The sequence below is a fragment of the Pleurodeles waltl genome, chromosome 12 (assembly GCF_031143425.1).
Source record: "Pleurodeles waltl isolate 20211129_DDA chromosome 12, aPleWal1.hap1.20221129, whole genome shotgun sequence".
NCBI lineage: Eukaryota > Metazoa > Chordata > Amphibia > Caudata > Salamandridae > Pleurodeles > Pleurodeles waltl.
In genome coordinates, this window is record NC_090451.1 from 221,602,711 (window position 1) to 221,623,018 (window position 20,308).

At 43.3% G+C, this 20,308-nt stretch overlaps 1 protein-coding gene across 4 annotated transcripts in view; it reads right to left on the reverse strand.

Moving 5' to 3' along the window:
- The window catches only part of COG8 (component of oligomeric golgi complex 8), a 204,401-nt gene that overhangs the window by 137,346 nt on the left and 46,747 nt on the right, over nucleotides 1-20,308 (reverse strand). For 3 of the 4 annotated variants that reach the window (XM_069216766.1, XM_069216767.1, XM_069216765.1), the window contains exon 5: nucleotides 11,579-13,157. The exons of the other annotated variant lie outside the window; for it this stretch is intronic. In XM_069216766.1, coding sequence (XP_069072867.1) covers nucleotides 12,790-13,157 — 368 coding nt within the window. In that variant the 3' untranslated portion in view covers nucleotides 11,579-12,789. Of the gene's footprint in view, nucleotides 1-11,578; nucleotides 13,158-20,308 lie in introns of those variants that run through there. 4 annotated transcript variants of the gene reach the window in all.

Here is a 20,308-nt window from a genome sequence, read left to right on the forward strand (position 1 = left end):
AATAGTCACATATGAACAATAAGAAGAAACACATGATCATGCCTCAGTTGGTACTGGGTCATGATTTTGGGGAGTGCATTTGTAAGACTGTCTGGTAACTGTGTGGAGCTGTATGTGGATGTCTCACGCCATTTCTTCAGGAATGCAACGGAGGTGCGCTACTGCAAAATGGTAGACTTAAACAGCAAACTTCTTTACTCCAAATCAGGATCTTTCTTGTAATGTTCATTTACTATGTTAGGCGAGTTCTCACCTGTGAGACAGGCATCTACTGCTTTTACATCTACAGTTGTTTAACAAAAGTTTTCTTTATTGAAATAAAGAAAATAATCCTCTTATTGTGTCTTTACTGATAACAACTATGAAAACAACACCTACTCTTAGTGCTCAGACAAAGCACAGAAAGCATTGGCAGGGAGAGATGTGCTATGAGGTACCCACCTTTGTTCCCTTTCACATTTATCATTCAGAGAATGTATTTACCAGAGCATAACACCACTTCTGAAAATTCACCATCTAGAGAATACATCCAGTTGATAGTGATGCACAAATATGTAGGAGTTAACCCAAGTTGCTGCTCACCATATTTCTGATACTGATATACCGTACAAGCCAACCGTTTGAAAATGGAAACGTTTGAAAATATATATCTTGGGAATACATTTCCCCCATTGGCATATATTGAAGCAGAAACAATTTTAGGCGGCACCCAAACAATAAAGCAATTTTTGGCTTAAAAAACTGAGTCTACTGCGTGAATCAGGTCTGTTGGCATGTTTGAGATATCCTTAGCCCAGGAAAATGCATTTTTTTGGTTTTTATCCATTATCTTTAACGGAATGGGCAAACCAGCACTTTTGTAAGTTGACAAAATAGCTGATATCTCTTAGTGACCTATTGTAGAAGTTAAAAGGTTTGTGTCTCTTACCATTTGCCCGGAAAGTTACACATAAGGAGTGACAAGAATGAAAAGATTCTGTATGACTCAGATGACCAAATAACGCCATTCTAACATCCTAAGAATTTAATTTGTTCTCTCCTGAAATTGAGTGGCATGGGGAAAGAAACTGGAAGAACCTCTTCCTCCAACTAAAATGTAGTACCCCGGGTCTGAACCAAGGCTGTGTCGAAGAATAATCTTGTTTAGAAAGATTCTGTAATACAATTCTTCTTTAAGGAGTGCCCATAGTTCTAGTTGTCTTTCCAAAGTATTTGCTAATAAAAAGCCTTCCGTAGGCTATACAAAAGTGAAAGCTAAGATTAGTAATGGCTCAAAAGAAGGACTCAGTAAACTCCACAACACTAGAGGGCGGTCACAGGATGGCATTGGGGAATGAATGATCGGTCCACAATGGTCAAAGCTACAAAACAGTGACCTGCCATGGTTTTAACTTTTGATACCGAGTTGCCTCTTATAGTCGCTGCTCACTATATTCTGTGAGAAGATATTGACATACTAAGTGAAAAACATTCCTGAGAACTTTGAAAGGATTATACAAACTTGGATTAAAAGCCTGTGTTTAATATTGTTATAACAAATGTTGCCAATGCCTTTCATATGAAACTATTGTAGATGTTTTCTATAGTATTGATTACACTCAGCTACTTCTTGTGAACACCCCATTTGCTGCAAATTTACCATCTTGAATTTCAAGCTGTTAAGCTGGCTGCTGACTTGGATAGATAGGGAGATGAACTGGTGTTCCCTTCTATAATCTGAGTAGCAGTGGAGCTTCTCATGCTGAATCCTCTTGAGCATGCTCTATAGGAGGGCAGTCTGAGGAGATGCAAGTAGCGGACCCTTCAGCCTCTGGAATGACAGGACATCCATCACCAAGATTCCTGACAATGGGTCTTGGCACAGAGAGTTAGTAGTAGAGTATTCGCATTGGATACAAATAGATTCCCTATCTGATGAAGAAGAGACTGAAACACTTACTGTGCTTAGTTGGTCTGTTTTGATATTGTCCATCAGGCTATGTAATATGCTGTGAAAAATGTTAGATTGTCTAAGCCCACAATCCAAGGGTATGAAACATTTTGTCTAAGACCTGGCAGCATGTGCCCCCTTGAAAATATATATATGGGTTCTGGCCACTTGTTTGGGTCTTCTGACTAATTCTGCCTGTCCTAGAACTAGTGGTTTAAATATTTAAAGGACCTATAGGTCTAGCATCAATTCTTGCCAAATGGAACTGTGATTCAGTTCTTTTAGAGACCAACAACACTTATCTAGTAAGACTTCCAATGTTGCTCCCCAACACCTGGCACTAGCATCTATGGTTATTACTTCAGGTAAATGAGGAGAGTTCCCACATAAAGAAGATTACAGTAGACAACAGCTAATTCCTCTCATATTTGGGACAACACTAGCACCTTCATCCTCGAATCCAAACTGACTAAATACCAATGTGACAGAAGATGACATTTATGTTTTCAAATAGAGCTGAGCCCATATAACCATTGCTGTTGTGGATGACATGAAGCCTTGTACTTAAAGCCACGTTTCCACTGGAGCTCAATCTGTGGTAAGAAGTGCTCATAGGTGATGTTGAAGCATGCTCATTCGATCTTGGGGAAGAAATACTCTGGCCAGATTATGTCCTGAATCTTGCATTGATGAATAACTGATTTAAAGATGGTATCAAATGCGATTTGTCATGGTTTAGACAAAAGTTAAAATGTTATAACATTTGGTTCACCATCTTGGTGTTCTTTTGAAACTTAAAGAAAATGAAAGAACTTAATTAAAATATCAAGGTGAGGCAATAACTAAATTCATTTGATTTGTAATAAGGCCACTATTACAAACAAGAATGATTAGGACATAATGGGGTTTTCTCGTCAATAACCTGACTGTGCTGGGTAGTTTATTTCTCACTTCAGCACCTTATTGATTATGCACTGTCCTGCTTTAAACTGTTAACTAGCATGATCTTTTTTGCATCAACTGATACCTTCATATGTATATGTGAAATAATACCAACTCAAGTTAGCCATATTTGGGAAGACAACATGTTTAGTAGTCACTTGAATGCTCTTCAATATTTTCAACATTTAGGGTCTCTTTAAGAGTCTGAAGAGAACTGAAAAGCTACATGGAGAAAACTCTACTGGTTGATTTTCCCCACCGTAGGGAGATTGTGGAGAAAATGTATCCAGAGGATTCTATACCATATTTTCTTTCCTCCAGAAAATGAAGGATGATTTAAATTGTGTTACACTTAATTTGTGAGTATGTTTTCTGAGTGCTGCCTTTGGTGTTTGGGTGGAGGCTCAGTCAGAATTTGTACTGTTTTGAGCAGGACCAAATTCCTTTTAGGAGCCACACCTTTTGTGGTTTTCTCATATCAGCTTTTAGCGGTTGAACAGCACTATGCACCGCATGGTCTCCTAGCCAGCTAATCTGGGAAAGAGTGGTTTACCAGATACTGTTAGAAACCATCTATGTTTCAATTCTGCACACTAGAAGAAATCTATCACAAATCAGGCAGTAAAGCTAATGGGAGAGAGCTAAGCGCGTTGATGACAGTTGGGATTGTGTTCCTGCACTATCCACACATTTACACCCACGGATATAAATGGAGTAAAAAGAAAAAGCCTTGTCGCAGATTGTGTTGTTTGGGCTAGGCAGCAAGATAGTGCTAAAAAATGCATACGCTTTGTATAAACCAGTTAAACAAACATTTTAGTTAGAAAGAAAAGAACTTAAAAATGGCCGAACCAAATTAGGATACATCACAAAAAAGGAGTATAGGGTTAAACGCAAATAAAGGGGGGTGATCATCCATGAGCTCAGTGAGGCAAGCACTTAAAGTACAGTTCGAATTATTTCAGTTGTTGATGCAAATTACATTAGTAGATTGTGGTCCAGCCACACTTTCTACTAATCCAATCAGAATCAGACCCTAAAGTGATGATTCGAAGACTTGGTGAATCAGACACACTAATGCCGTGGCCGTGGCTGGAGGTAGAGGTGCACCTTCAGATGCAGGTTGAGTATGAAGATGGTCAGGTTCTCCTTATCAAACACGCTGAGTCACTTTGAAAACCAATTAAGTGGCTTAATTGTGTTAATCCTCTGCCGAAGTGTTAAGCAGCGTGTCTGGCAAGACAACAGAGGGGGAACCCAGGAGCCGATGGCATGCATTCCCATGGATCAAAGCCTTACAATGACAGAAGTCTCCAACCAGGTCTATGTACCTCCTGAGACCGCAGATCAATAGAGATTTGACAAGTACAATAATGAATCGTACACAGGCTCGATGAGGATAATTAGAGAGATCCAAAAATGCGAAATGATTACAGGCAGTTCTGTGTGATACAATAATGTTGCAATCTTCATGGCTAGTTACATCACGCTTGGTCCACTTATATCAGTTTCTCTCTGGTCAGCCATTCTGTGTTTTTTCCTAGACACCCCCAAATCCACCCCTAAGCTGCCCCCTCCCTCATGTTTCTATGCCCAGGTTCGGCCAGCAAGCAAACTCTTCCAAGCAGAAAGAAGTGGAGCTCTGACGGATCTTTTCATGAAGTCTGTGATAAAGCCTCCTCAGAAAGTGGATTCTCCAAGAGACCTTTCAGTTCATCTATATTTACTGGTCAGAAATATGTACAGAATCTCGTGGTCCAAGGGATTTCAGATCTTGCTGAGAAGTCCTGTGCGTTTCCCACAGGGTGATGGCCGTCCCTCAGGGATCTCTGTTGCGGCAAGGATCTACCAATCAGCACGAGTATGAGAATTACGTGGACAGAGCATCCATATTCTTTGTTCTACAATGGAAAGTATAAACTTGCTGACAAAGTCGAGAATAGTGTGTCCTGTCCAGATATCTGACAGTGTTACACTTCAGGCATGACATTTGATTCTCACGTTTCTTGAGAAAAGTAGTTTGAATGGTTTTTGATACGTTGGGAACAAGTGTCACTGTTCAGCTGTCGCAGAGCCCCTCTCTCCACTCCATTGGAGGTCGTAACACTGTCTATTTTAGATGGAATGATATCTGGAGATCCTGGGGAATATCTGTTCACGATGTATAGAGGACTAATGCTAAGTTCTCCATCGGGGGGCTTCTTGGAGAATAACTATAATTCCTGTTTTGGAGTGTGATCTTCCTTGTGACAACATCTTCTTATATGTAACCATGTTCCATGCATCTTTCCACTTGACTGATGTGCTTCATCTAGGATAAAATTCATATAGTAAAAATCTCAGTAGATCTGTAATTGATATGTAGGGTATGAACTACACCAATATTTATTTTTCTATTGTTTTTGCAAGTGAGTGATACTTGGCAAAAAAGTTATATGACCTGGAAGGTCTATGAGATCCAGGACATGCTTTTTAAGTAGAGGTGTGGATTTGGCATGTTTTTTTTGTGATGAACCAAATTTGCTTTCTTCCAGTTAGATATTATTTTGAGGGTCACGGCATCGATGTTAAAGGCATAAGATTTTACTAGGTTCTCTGGAATGGAGTTACCATAAGGAAGGGTATTTAGTAGAGGCTATGGTTTGGGGTAAAGGATGAGAGTCCAGTACTTAAAAGGACGGGAATCTGGTGGTATTTAGATATGTACATTGGATGATTTACTGGTTTAAGCTCTTTTGTAGCTCTTTGTATATCTTTAGAATGTTCTCAGAGTGGAAGTTGACAACACTGGTAGCATTTTTCAGTTTTCTAAGAATGGTAAATTTTTGTGCTTAAACAGTGTTTGATTTGGATGATACGATTCACTGGGTGAGTTAACAGGTTTTTTTTCACCTGATTTTTAAAGACTTTTTCTGTATAGAGAATAAAGTGTATTTTTATTCTTTTATAGCAGGTTTGTAGTCTTGCGAGCAGGGTCTCCCAATTCTTCCCACCTCCCCAAAACATGAGACTGTTTATTGTTTTTTTGTTTCTCCAACCTTTTTATTAATTGATGGCAGCAGATCATCTTTAATAATCACACAACACAAGTTAAAGTGTTACAAGACTAAGGTCTTAACTTTCACGTAATACTGACATCCTTTACTACTAGTCAGGTGAGTCTTCCAATAGCCAAGGCCACCACTTCAGAATTGCACGGTTTTTCGTAGCTCTCAAAAAAGAACATTTAAATTATATGCAACAGATATAATTCACTGGACAAAGGTCAGACTAATCAATGCATGTTGCAGCAGAATAGGGATGGCCCTTTCAAAAGACAGAGGTTCACAAACCTATAGATAAGCATTGTCCTGTATCACTGGTAGAGTATTGCACTTCCTCAGTAGTGGACCTGACCTGCTGGATTCATAGACCCAGCAGCGTAGTAAGGAACCGTTGCCACATCACTTCCCCTGCAACTGTAAGGAACTGATGCCTCACCTCCCCTGCCTAGCAGTAAGGAAATGACACCTTCCTTCTCCCCCCCCTTTTCTCCCCCACTAGCAGTAATGATCCAGCGATGCCTCACCTCCCTGATTCTGTACAACCTTTTTGTTTCCCTGTTTTCCTAGGTACCGTACCTGGGGTTGATGCAACTCCATGACCGCTGAGGACCTGGTTGTCAGCCAGGAAAGCTGGTGAGCACACAGAGGATGGGAATGATGTTGCGGAGGAACAAAGTCAGCACCTGGGATGGCTGGAGGAACCAGCATCACCTTTGAGGCGGGGCAGCCAGAATAGTGAAAGGGCTCCCCCCCCAGAGCAGCCAGAAGTGTTTCCTCTCCAGGTCTGTCTCCAGAGGAGCGGAAGATGGGGCGGAGAGCTAGGAAGCTCCAGTTATTAGCCAAGCTCAAAACAGAAGCAGTGAAAGAAAAACTTGCCATGGAGGAAAGAGAAATGATGTTAGCTTATGAGCTGAAATTGAGAAAGCTGGATCAGAACGATGGTGGCAGCGGAAGTACCATGTCCAGTACTAAAGAAAAGGTCCACATAGCCAGAGACTTCTAAGGAGGGGGTGCCATACACCAGTGGACTCAGGCACATGAGGTAGCTCCGCAGGTACGCAGAGTCCCTCAAGTAGATTGGGGAACTGGCACAGGGAGTAATATTCCTGCTGGTGGGAAGGACACTCTACTGGGTCTAGGAGGGAGTGACAGGGAGAAGTGTACCCCCCATGAAGGAAGCCCTGTTATGGGAGTATAGAGTCATCCCCAGAAGAGGGTAGTTTGAGTTTGAAGGGCAGTCAGATGCAGTCTCACCAGAAAGGGGTTGATGTAGGGTTCTTTTTTAAGGCACTGGATGGTTGGGAGAAGGGTAGTATGGTTAACACATGTGAGGGGCTGTGCAATTTGATTCCTGGAGAGCATATGTTCATTCACAGTTGTCCAGAGCTACGACAACACCCGGAGCAGTGCGAGGTCTCTGACCCCAGGGAACCTGCACTGGGGCCAGACCTCTGGGAGAGTGCCTGAGGGTCTTAGAGGCACTGGGGAGTAATCCTAAGGGGAGTGGTTCAGGTTTTCCCCCCATCAGAGTGAGGGGGGAGGGTTGCAGTGTCCCAGGCAGCTCCCTGTGTAGTTGTGTAGTAAAAGGGAGAAGGGCCCCATGTCCTTTCAAGGAGTAGGAGAAGGGATGAGAGTGGGCAGAGGTCTAGGGTGCCCTTTCTTCAGCCCCAGTGCTTGGAGTGCTCTCAGAGTGGGCACAGGCAGGGGGACCTGGTCTGTACAAGGAGATAATCCACTGATGGGAGTACCATAGTGTCGGGGGAACTTAGGGGAGGGCAGAGGTGATTGCCACAAGCATCTCACCATTTCTAGTGTCTGGCAGCACCACTTCAGAGAGGAGGGTGCAGAAGCCCAGATGGATGGGTGAGAGGGGAAGACAGTCCACAGTGGGAGGACCAGCGGGTCTGGGTTTGACCTCTCAGAGGTGAGAGCCTTGCAGGAGTGACCCTGATGACGCCACTTTTGGCCCGGAAGGACTTGATACTCTGTCAGATGGACAAGTGCTGGGAGACCTGCGCCAGGCAGATTCTCACACAACACATGAGAGATGTGTTCCCCTTGGGGGGTGGGGGTGGTTGTTCTCATAAGGAAATCCTGGCGTGTAAGGTGTAAGGCACCTGCTCAGCCTAAGGGTACAGACCCCGGGTTGGGGGACCAGCTGCAGGTTAGCACCTCTGAACTGGTGGGAGGGAGAGGACAAAGGGTACCAGTCATTTGGGGCCTACCCATACCCAACTCTGAGAAACCACAGAGGCTAGAGAGCACTGGAAGGACAAAGGCCTGGCTCTCAAAACAGACAGCTGTCAGTGGCCACTGTGGTTTGCTGTCCTTGTGGATAGGGTTGTACCTGGGTTGGGACAGGAGTCAAACCCTGAGGGTGGAATGGGCCAAACCACTACGTTGGTCATATTGGTACTGCCTGCCTACTGGGATACATCTGTAAGCAAAGTGAGGTTTGGTGCTGCACAGACGGGGCCTCAGGTGAGGAGGATTACCCCATGGGTTAGCTTACTGGGCCCTGAGATTATGGACAGAGGGATCCAACTGGGTTCAGAAAGGCGTAGAATTGGAACACACCCCTGCCGTTGCGGGCCTGGGTCCATGTTCTATTACCCTAAGCACGGAGGTCTGTCAAGGTATTGATTGGTCTACCCTAGCCTTAGGTCGCGAGGAGTTTGTATTGGTACTGGCCCTTTTTCCAGGGTTATCCCCAATCTTTTTGCCTTCTTCCCACTATGTTTTCTGACTTGTTTTTGTTGGCTTTATGACTCAGGGGACTTTACCACAAGCTCTTTACTAAGATGTAATCTTTGAAAATGTTTATCTTTACTTGTGTATGGTGGACGTATGTTGTTTTGGTCTCTTTTTACTCAGTTAATTATTGGCATTTTTTTTTTTTTAAACTGGTGGGGAGTACTTTTGTGGTGTCTTCACTGTGTTACTGTTTGTGTGTACAAATACGTTACACATTGCCTCCGAGATAAGCCTGACCGCCCGTGCCAAGCTACCAAGGTGGTGACAGCAGGGCTATCTTAGCTGTGTGGCTTCCTTACCCTGACTAGAGTAAAGGTCCCTACTTGGACAGGGTGCAAACCACTGCCAACTAGAGACCCCATTTCCAATAATGGACATGCTCTTCGTGGCAATCTGGGTGCTTCTTTCTGAGACACCTGCGGCAAAGGTAACAGCAGTGGCTTCTAAAATCAGAGTCCCTGCTGATTGGCAGGTGAAAGATATAAGCTGTCTGAATCATTCATGGGAGGTGAATAGTTGAAGAGATGAATGAGATTTTCCTGGGGCTCATCCATGTTATCCTGTAGGGGCATGTCCTACTAATACTCCACTATGCCACTTCTGTAAGAGACATCCAGCACCTCAATATTCTATTTTCAGCAACTGCTAGACGTTTTACTTTACTATTCAAACACCATCTTCGAAATCCGTACCAGCTGGTACGTTCAACTTTAACCTTGTTTCCATGTTACCACAATAATCACTGTCATTCACAGTACACCTACTTCTCGCACATTTTTAAAGAGGGGGTTTCAACTCATGGTATTAGTTCACCTCACTTTCACAGAATTGCTTTCTTTTACTTTTTTCAACCTAAATTCCTTCAAATCTAGTGTAGTTTCTACTGCTCTTTTGCACCTGCTAAAAAAGTACTACAAACTCGAAGAATATGTACTGGGTGTCTGAAACTGAGCATATTGCACATGATTTGCTGTATTTGGAAAGCGTGTTTTAATGGGGAAAAAGTCTGCATGTCTGCATAAGTGACTTTCATTAATGCATTAGTTAATTAGGTGTACAGAGCAGCAGAAGTAGCCAATCTGTTGCAGAGTATCCGGCAAAATCTGGGCCTGAATGTCCACAGAATTTGTGCGATACAAATACAGGCCTCTCAAATATATACAGTGACTCTTTACAACTCTTTATGCTGTCAGCACTCAATTGTTGTTCTGCAATATTACTTCATGCAATATTTACGTGTAATACTCAAACTCTTGGACTAGCCAAGAGAAAATCAAGGAACAGGTTAATTAATCGATTTTGGGCTCGATACCTATGTGTTTCCAAAAGCCAAGAACCCCAGAATCAAAGGAGAGGAAGAAGTGTGTACATAAAAGAAGCAGTCCGCAACTCCTACGCAATCAGCGTTCTTTCCTTACTACTATTCGTTCGCCCATGCGGCAAAGAGATGCGTTGGGAGAGCGAGGGAGTGAAGAGTCTGTTTTAAACTTTGTGTGGGCTACCTACTTATCCTGGGCAATCACCGTTAGGCCGTTTTGGCCATGTTGCTCGACTACTCACTGCTGAACTCAGATTTATTTCACTGTATCAAATACACTCAAGCCTGTGCGCCTCTTCAAGTGTGGTAGCAGCATATCTTGCGTCTTAAATGCCACATCCATCAAAATGCTAATCTGCGGTATCAGATGCCATAGTCCTAGCCTTTGTAAATGGCTGCAATTTGATGGTTGTAGGTTAGTTGTAATATTAAGACTTAAAATATGCAAGCCAAACACCCTGCACAACTTCAAAGGCCACCTTAAATCTAACACAGAAGACCACATGCAGCCAACGAAGATCACGAAAGATGATGCTCATTCCAAGATCTGCACAAAATGAGATACAAGTGGTGTTGGTGCCCAATTTTGGATTCAGAATCGAGCACAATTTGTGGTCTGATCTGTAGTATTTCCCAGCGTGAATCCATTCAAATTTTATCTTGAGGAACGTTAAGAGGAAAAACAGCCATAAATGGGACAACCTGTTTTAATGTGCACTAAAACTGCAGACATGTTATTCCAAATTGTGACGTTAAAAACATGGGGTGCACAGAGAAGGGCTGCGGGACAACAGTTTTTCCTTATTCAAAAATGTTGGCTTCAGAATGAGCCAGTCCGTATTCTGCACTAAGTGGGACCACCAAAACGGCAAAAGGGCACATTAGATCTAGAGTTCGAACCAGAATATTCAAAGTACACAAAGGAATAGATGGATTATGGTGAAAACATCAAAAGTAAGGTAGGAAAGAAGGAATGTCATATAAACTAAGAAAAACACACCCCCAACTTCCAGGTGTATCAAGGCCACGAGCACATACATGTGTTACACATGTATGTCAGAGGACATAAGAATTGTACACATAGGCGCCCCTGGAATAGGTGTACACCATTAGCAAAATGCACTGTACACTCCCCTGACATAATCTCATTAAATTGCCATATAATGTACAAGCAGTACTGACTGAAATACCACGATTTTGAAGGATCTGTGACACAGCTTTGATTGCAGATAGTGGCAGATGAGCGTAACAGTCTGTGATGCCACAGACACTGAAGGATGCATGTTAGTCCCACAACGAAAATGTGTGGCCATACCTGCAAAGCAAGGATATTAAAGGATATCTAATACTCTGCCTGCTCCTAAATCTCGGATGCCAAGACAGTGAAAAACGTGTGTATTTGTATGCGATCTCAGGAAAATGGAGGGTTTGTGCAACCCCACCTATAATGCCAGGATACTGAGGGTTGTATAAATCTGCCTGCCAGGGATGACAAGTTATTGAAGAATATGTGCCCGAGATGCCACCTTCTGACAATCCATCTGTTGAGGAATCCTAAACCATCATATGAAAAAAACACTAGCATTTAAATCTTTCCAAAATGTGTTTTAATTCAAATAGTATAAATAAACAGTACTACTTATACTTAATGTTACCCATTGTATTTATCGTGTATGGTTGAAAGTCAGACATCTCAGACAGTAATTTAGCTTGTGAAAGTCAGATTGCATATTAATCTATGCAGAAAGCAACTTTACCTAGCTCGGTTTGTAAATTTAAGTTATGAGACCCTAGGAAGATGAAACCTTCAATTTTCTCCACAGGTTGACTACAGCTGGGGTTGTGGTGGTCCAGATTACATAGTACAAGCATTCTCCAGAGAATAAAATTATATTTTAAGGGTCTATCAATATGTGCCCTCTTGAGTCTTGCAACAAATTAATTATTGAGACATCAAAAACCTGCACGGTGTGGACACGCCCCATTGACAAGTGAACTCAATCCCTACTAGGCACAAAATGTAACTTTATCGGATTTGCTTTTAATCACCATGAACTGGTGTAGATAACAATAATCTAAAGAGGAAAGTATGTTAAAGCGAGAAAACACAGCTGTTAATGTATGAGAATTTTCCTTAGAGCTCAAGCTCTTAATTTATTTATATATGAATAGGCTTGGCAATGCAAGAGCCTATGTAAGGTATGCATAAGAACAGCAACAAACAAGTGTTAGAGCACAGTAAGGTGAATAATCACAATAAGACCAAATTCTAACCGTAGATTGATGGAAACGGAAGTTGCACAAAACCCTCATACAATTAAGCAAATGTACAAAGTCAGTTTATTACAGTGACAAGCATATGGCATAACAAGTGCCACCTCCCCCTTAAACAGGGGGCTGAAATGTTCTTCGGTTTGATTCTTTTTGTGAAAGGTATTTTTTTTTCTTCCATAATTCCATTGCAGATTTACAGGTAGGCACAAGAAAACAAAAAGGTATTCTCCTCAAATATTTTGGCATGGTTAACGAGCTGTTGCTAACAGAGTAGTAGATTAAGTATTCCCTCACTTATCGTAGGTTGGCACCTCAGAGGCTGTTCATCCATGCTGCATGTGGTCAAACACTGAAGCAAGGACCCAGCAGATCACCCTTCACCAATCCCAGGATTTGCACTTAATTAAGTTTGAAAGTGTGTCATAAGAGAAGAGCCTTTGCTAGCAACATTGGAACTCTTACAAAGATCATTCATCTTATACGCACAAGAAAAAAAGAACTCTTGTCATAAACCACTGGTCCTGGCCTTACGTTGTAGGGACTGTGGGGGTGGACTCCACAGGTTCCTCTGCGTCCTCTCCCACTGATTCTTTCTGATCCTCAAGAGTCAAAATGGGCTCACACGGTAGCACCTGAGCTGCTGTTTCCACTAAGTTGTTTCCAGATGCCACGTCCAGACTTTCCTGAGGGACAGAACTCGGATCTTTTCCAGCTTGCTTGGTGCTCTCCTCAAGTGGGAACGTCACATCTCCTCCCACCGCCATAGTATTGGTGTTCGTCTCAGTAAGAAACAAGGACTCCTTTTTCGGGAGAATAGGAGCCAGTGCTTCTTGAATCACAGTGACATTGATGGTGCCCAGGTTGCCGTGCCGATGCAGCTGCGTGGGTGGCACACCTGTTAGGAACAAGTGCAAACAAGCTCAGTCCCTAAAAGTATTTGTTAACAGCAAAATTATAAATTTTCCTGCAAAATAATGGCAATTCTTCAAGAAATGCTGTCCAGATAAAAACAAGCAGTATACAAGAACAATGTCGATGGGGTTTCATAGAAATGTTAAGTGAAAGTACTGTAGATGCTGTACATACAATAATATGGAAAGACATTAAAGACATGGATGGCAGACGGGGCGATGAGTGGAGCAGTGAGAGCAGGGATGGTACAGTAGCGCATTCATGTTGACAGTTAATATGTCTCACGTTTAAAGAGACAACGTGTATTTTTAAAGGCTAAACGGAAAGAATATTCCTGAGGATGAGCAGCAGATAAAGCTGCAAGGAACTGAAGTGAGCAAAAGTGAATTAATGTATGAACAGCAATGGCGTTTGAGACAGTGAGGGGGAGAGTGAGCAAGTCTGGTGAGTACTGAAAGCAGTGGGTGTGAGAGTGAAAAAGGAACACTGCACTTCTGAGGTAGCAGACAGCTTCACTGGCACACAATGCTCCCCCAAAGCAGTCTACCCCTTAGTTCATTCTGACAAGAGGACAGGCTCTTGACCCTTCAGCAGCTACCATCCTAAGGTTACCACACGCTGAAGAGGGCGCGGCGGACTGTTAAGGACTTCAGTGAAGTTCCGGGGGGGGGGGGGGAGTATGATTACATATAATAACATTTTCTTTTCTCGGTATCCCTGACGCAGTGTTAACACTGCTCATAACAAGCTCATCCCAATGGAAAAGTGGCAAAAAGGGCAAGAAGTTGGCAATGTGTATAACAGGACGAATCCGCCAAATGGGATTTGTAAAAAGGTTTCAACTTCTGAGGCATCTGCCAAGTAGTCTGAATCTATACAATATTGACTGCTAAACATTCAGACATCTAGAAAGAAAATGTGCAGATGTAAGCAACGGGGACTTTTCATTTTAAGGTTTTAGTGCAGTTGGCCAAGTCTTACATTTACGGAATGAGCTTATGATTCCTGAGAAGGGGGTCCCTGTTAGCCTACAAGTGTACAGAAGACCATGCATGTTTGGTAAAAGAAAAAGCTAATTTCTCAAAGTTGCTTGGATTTTCAGATTTACTTTGCCTTTTCTAAGTAATAGCATAGGTCATATTCTACATCAAGTATGTGAGAAGTTCTCCCTACCTGTCAGGCTGAGCTTCAAAAGCAGATGATCCCAGGTATGGGATGATTTGCATGAAATGTCAGACAACTTAAGGAACAAGCATTTGCAATGCAATAGGTTCTCACATTTACTTGAGTTGGAGCTACTGGTATTGTAAATGCATTCCTGGACTTTTTTGTCACATTAATTAGTCAAACCTGCTGCATATTTTGGTCCTTTCTGCCACATAATTCCAGTGGCCCTGCATATAAATAAAGGGCTAGTAAGCCTAATTATTATTATTATTATTTTTTTTAAACAAGGCCCTTAAAAACACCAACTACTACCAGGTGCAAAGGAAAATGTCACTTACCCAGTGTACATCTGTTTGTGGCATTAGTCGCTGCAGATTTACATGCTGTGCATAGTCCGCCGTCTGGTGTTGGGTCGGAGTGTTACAAGTTGTTTTTCTTCGAAGAAGTCTTCTCGAGTCACGAGACCGAGGGACTCCTCCCACGTCGGTTCCATTGCGCATGGGCGTCGACTCCATCTTAGATTGTTTTCCCCGCAGAGGGTGAGGTAGGAGTTGGGTATGCTAATAATAGTGCCCATGCAATGGAATAAATACGTATGTACAAAATGAAGGTTTAATGTAATATATTTACAAATGTACAAATGTTCAAGATCTACTTCTAAACGGCTACAGGCTCCCGGGGAGGAGGGTGGGCGCATGTGAATCTGCAGCGACTAACGTCACGAACAGATGTACACTGGGTAAGTGACATTTTCCGTTCGGTGGCATGTGTAGCTGCAGATACACATGCTGTGCATAGACTAGTAAGCAGTTATCTCCCCAAAAGCGGTGGTTCAGCCTGTAGGAGTGGAAGTAGTTTGAAATAAAGTTCTTAGTACGGCTTGACCTACTGTGGTCTGTTGTGCAGATAACACATCTACACAGTAGTGTTTAGTAAATGTATGAGGCGTAGACCATGTTGCTGCCTTACATATTTCGGTCATTGGAATATTTCCTAGAAAGGCCATAGTAGCACCTTTCTTTCTGGTTGAGTGTGCCTTTGGTGTAATAGGCAGTTCTCTCTTTGCTTTAAGATAGCAGGTTTGGATGCACTTTACTATCCATCTGGCGATACCTTGTTTTGAAATTGGATTTCCTGTATGAGGTTTTTGGAAGGCAATAAATAGTTGTTTTGTCTTCCTAATTTCTTTTGTCCTGTCAATGTAGTACATTAGCGCTCTCTTGATGTCTAATGTATGTAGTGCTCTTTCAGCTATTGAATCTGGCTGTGGGAAGAACACTGGTAATTCCACTGTTTGGTTTAAGTGGAACGGTGAGATAACCTTTGGTAAGAATTTTGGATTTATTCTTAGAACGACCTTATTTTTGTGTATTTGAATAAATGGTTCTTGTATGGTAAACGCCTGTATTTCACTTACTCTTCTTAGAGATGTGATGGCAATGAGAAATGCAACTTTCCACGTTAAGTATTGCATTTCACAAGAATGCATGGGTTCGAAAGGTGGACCCATGAGCCTTGTCAAGACAATGTTGAGGTTCCATGAAGGAACAGGTGGTGTCCTTGGTGGTATAATTCTCTTTGGGCCCTCCATAAACGCTTTAATGACAGGTATTCTAAATAGGGAAGTTGAATGAGTAATCTGCAGGTAAGCAGATATTGCTGCGAGATGTATCTTTATGGAAGAGAAAGCTAGATTTGATTTTTGTAAATGTAGTAAATATCCTACTACATCTTTTGGAGATGCATGCAATTGTTGGACTTGATTATTATGGCAGTAACAAACAAATCTTTTCCATTTACTTGCATAGCAGTGTCTAGTGGATAGTCTTCTAGCTTGTTTTATGACCTCCATACACTCTTGTGTGAGGTTCAAGTGTCCAAATTCTAGGATTTCAGGAGCCAAATTGCTAGATTCAGCGATGCTGGGTTTGGATGCCTGATCTGTTGTTTGTGTTGTGTTAACAGATCTGGCCTGTTGGGTAGTTTGACATGAGGTACTACTGACAGGTCTAGTAGTGTGGTATACCAAGGTTGTCTTGCCCATGTTGGTGCTATTAGTATGAGTTTGAGTTTGTTTTGACTCAATCTGTTTACTAGATATGGAAGGAGAGGGAGAGGGGGAAAAGCGTACGCAAATATCCCTGACCAATTCATCCATAGAGCATTGCCTTGAGATTGCCGGTGTGGGTACCTGGATGCGAAGTTTTGGCATTTTGCGTTTTCTTTTGTTGCAAATAGATCTATTTGAGGTGTTCCCCAAATTTGGAAGTAAGTGTTCAGGATTTGGGGGTGAATTTCCCATTCGTGGACCTGTTGGTAATCCCGAGAGAGATTGTCTGCTAGCTGGTTCTGGATCCCTGGAATAAACTGTGCTATTAGGCGAATGTGGTTGTGAATTGCCCAATGCCATATTTTTTGTGTTAGGAGACACAACTGTGTCGAGTGTGTTCCCCCCCGTTTGTTTAAATAATACATTGTCGTCATGTTGTCTGTTTTGACAAGAATGTATTTGTGGGTTATCATTGGTTGAAATGCTTTCAAAGCTAGAAATACTGCTAACAATTCTAGGTGATTTATATGAAACTTTCTTTGATGTATGTCCCATTGTCCTTGGATGCTGTGTTGATTGAGGTGTGCTCCCCACCCTGTCATGGAAGCATCTGTTATCACGTATTGTGGCACTGGGTCTTGGAAAGGCCGCCCTTTGTTTAAATTTGTACTGTTCCACCATAGAAGCGAGATGTATGTTTGGCGGTCTATCAACACCAGATCTAGAAGTTGACACTGTGCATGTGACCATTGTGATGCTAGGCACTGTTGTAAGGGCCGCATGTGCAATCTTGCGTTTGGGACAATGGCTACGCATGAGGACATCATGCCTAGGAGTTTTAATACCATCTTTGCGTGTATCTTTTGTGTTGGATACATAGCTTGTATCACCTTGTGAACATTTTGAACCCTTTGTGGACTTGGAGTGGCTATCCCTTTTGTTGTGTTGATTGTCGCTCCTAAGTATTGCTGTGTTTGACACGGCAAAAGGTGTGACTTTGCATAGTTGATGGAGAAACCCAGTTTGTAAAGGGTTTGTATAACATAATCTGTGTGGTGTGAACACTTTGTTAGCGAGTTGGTTTTGATTAACCAATCGTCTAGGTACGGGAACACGTGTATTTGCTGCCTCCTGATATGTGCAGCTACTACTGCTAGACATTTTGTAAAGACTCTTGGTGCTGTTGTTATTCCGAATGGCAACACTTTGAATTGGTAATGTATTCCTTTGAATACGAACCTTAGGTATTTCCTGTGCAAGGGATGTATCGGTATATGGAAATACGCGTCTTTTAGATCTAACGTTGTCATGTAGTCTTGCTGTTTCAGTAGTGGTATTACGTCTTGTAACGTGACCATGTGAAAGTGGTCTGATTTGATGTAGGTGTTTAGTGTTCTGAGATCTAATATTGGTCTCAGACTTTTGTCCTTTTTCGGTATTAGAAAGTACAGTGAGTAAACTCCTGTGTTCTTTTGTGTATTTGGTACTAATTCTATTGCGTCTTTTTGCAGTAATGCTTGAACTTCTAGTCCTAGAAGGTCTATATGCTGTTTTGACATATTGTGTGTTTTCGGTGGGACGTTTGGAGGGAGTTGGAGAAATTCTATGCAATAAACATGTTGGATAATTGCTAAGACCCAAGTGTCTGTTGTTATTTCCTCCCATGATTTGTGGAACTGGCTTAGTCTTCCCCCCACTGGTGTTGTGTGAAGGGGTTGTGTGACCTGTGAGTCACTGTTTATTTTGAGGGGTTTTGGGACCCTGAAACTTTCCCCGGTTTCTTGGGAATTGGCCCCCTCTGTATTGGCCTCGAAAGCCACCCCTTTGATATTGCCCCTGGTAGGTAGGTGGTCTTGTTTGTGAGGTGCTGGCTTCTGTGGCTTGACCTCAAAACCCTCCTCTGAAAGTTGTTTTGCGAAATGTGCCAAATGTGCCTCTGCCCTGCGGGGAATAGAGTGCGCCATGGCTTTGGCTGTGTCTGTCCTTCTTTAATTTTTCAATTGCAGTGTCCACTTCTGGGCCAAATAATTGCTGTTCATTGAACAGCATATTGAGCACTGCCTGTTGTATCTCAGATTTGAAGCCAGATGTGCGCAGCCATGCGTGCCTCCTTATTATCACAGCAGTATTTATTGTTCTTGCAGCTGTATCTGCTGCATCCATAGAAGAACGTATTTGGTTGTTGGAGATATTTTGCCCCTCTTCAACCACTTGTTTCGCTCGTTTCTGGAATTCGTTGGGGAGGTGCTCGATGAGATGCTGCATCTCGTCCCAATGGGCCCTGTCGTATCGCGCTAGGAGTGCTTGCGAGTTGGCGATGCGCCACTGATTTGCAGCTTGTGCTGCAACCCTTTTCCCCGCTGCATCAAACTTGCGGCTCTCCTTGTCCGGAGGTGGTGCGTCGCCTGATGTCTGCGAGTTGGCTCTTTTACGAGCTGCTCCTACGACTACTGAATCTGGTGTCAGTTGTGATGTAATAAAAGCAGGGTCTGTGGGCGGTGCCTTGTATTTTTTCTCCACCCTTGGAGTTATTGCTCTGCTTTTAACAGGCTCCTTGAAAATCTGTTTAGCGTGCCTTAGCATTCCCGGGAGCATGGGAAGGCTTTGATAATGGCTGTGGGTGGAGGACAGGGTGTTAAAGAGGAAGTCATCCTCAACAGGCTCCGAATGTAGAGATACATTATGAAATTCGGCTGCCCTAGCTACCACCTGTGCATATGCTGTACTGTCCTCAGGTGGTGAGGGTTTAGTTGGGTACGACTCTGGACTATTGTTCGATACTGGAGCATCATAGAGGTCCCATGCTGCCTGATCATCCTGGCTCATGGTGGTATGAGCTGGTGATTGTGGTGGAGTCTGTGCCGGTGATACATGAGTTGACTGTGGTGGAGAGGGTGGTGGAGTTACCCTCTTTACCACCTTTGCTTGTGGTGTCTTGTCTTGTTGCTGGAAGTCAAGTTTCCTTTTCCTTCTGATTGGGGGAAGAGTGCTGATTTTCCCTGTACCCCTTTGGATAAAGATCCGCTTTTGCGTGTGATCTACCTCTGTAGTTTGTAATTCCTCCTCAAATCTGTGTCTTTTTAGTTGGGAGGACACTGATTGTTCCTCTGAGTAGGAACTGGTTTTTGGTTCGGTTGCCGGGTGTTTTGGCACCGAAACCGTGTCTTTAGTTGTTTTCGGCTCCGACGAGAACTTTCTCTTTTTCGGTGTCTTGGCCTCTCGGTGCCGACCATCTTCGGTGCCGCTATCTCTGTGCCGAGCAGCTTCGGTGCCGCTGTCTCTGTGTCGAGTAGCTTCGGTGCCGCTATCTCGGTGTCGAGCCTTTTCTGCACCACTCTCTCGGTCCCGAGAGTGTTGCATGCCTGTGTCTCGACCTGAGTCGGACGACTTCAGCACCAGCTCGCCCTTTTTCGGTGCTGATGGACGGTCACCTACTTTATGGGTTATGCCATGGCCTGTTGGCAGTGGCGTCCCCTGGGCTTTGTCTGTTTTCTCGTGTGATCTTTCTTTTGACGTCTTACTCACGGTTGGTTGCTCGTCGACGTCGAATTCTTCAGAATCAGAGTCGCGGATGGAGAAAGTTTCTTCTTCTTCCTCCTCCTCGAACCCTTGTTGTCCTGTCGGCGTGGAAGCCATCTGCAACCTCCTGGCTCTTCGGTCCCTGAGCGTTTTTCTCGACCGAAACGCGCGACAGGCCTCACACGACTCTTCCTTGTGCTCGGGGGACAGGCACAAGTTACAGACCAAATGTTGGTCTCTATAAGGATATTTACTGTGGCATTTAGGACAGAATCGGAACGGGGTCCGTTCCATCAGTGTCGATGTTGCAGGCGGTCGGGCCGACCAGGCCCCGACGGGGGATCGAAAATACCCCGAAGGGTTACCGGAGCTCTTTAAGGCTCGGTGTCGATTTGCCC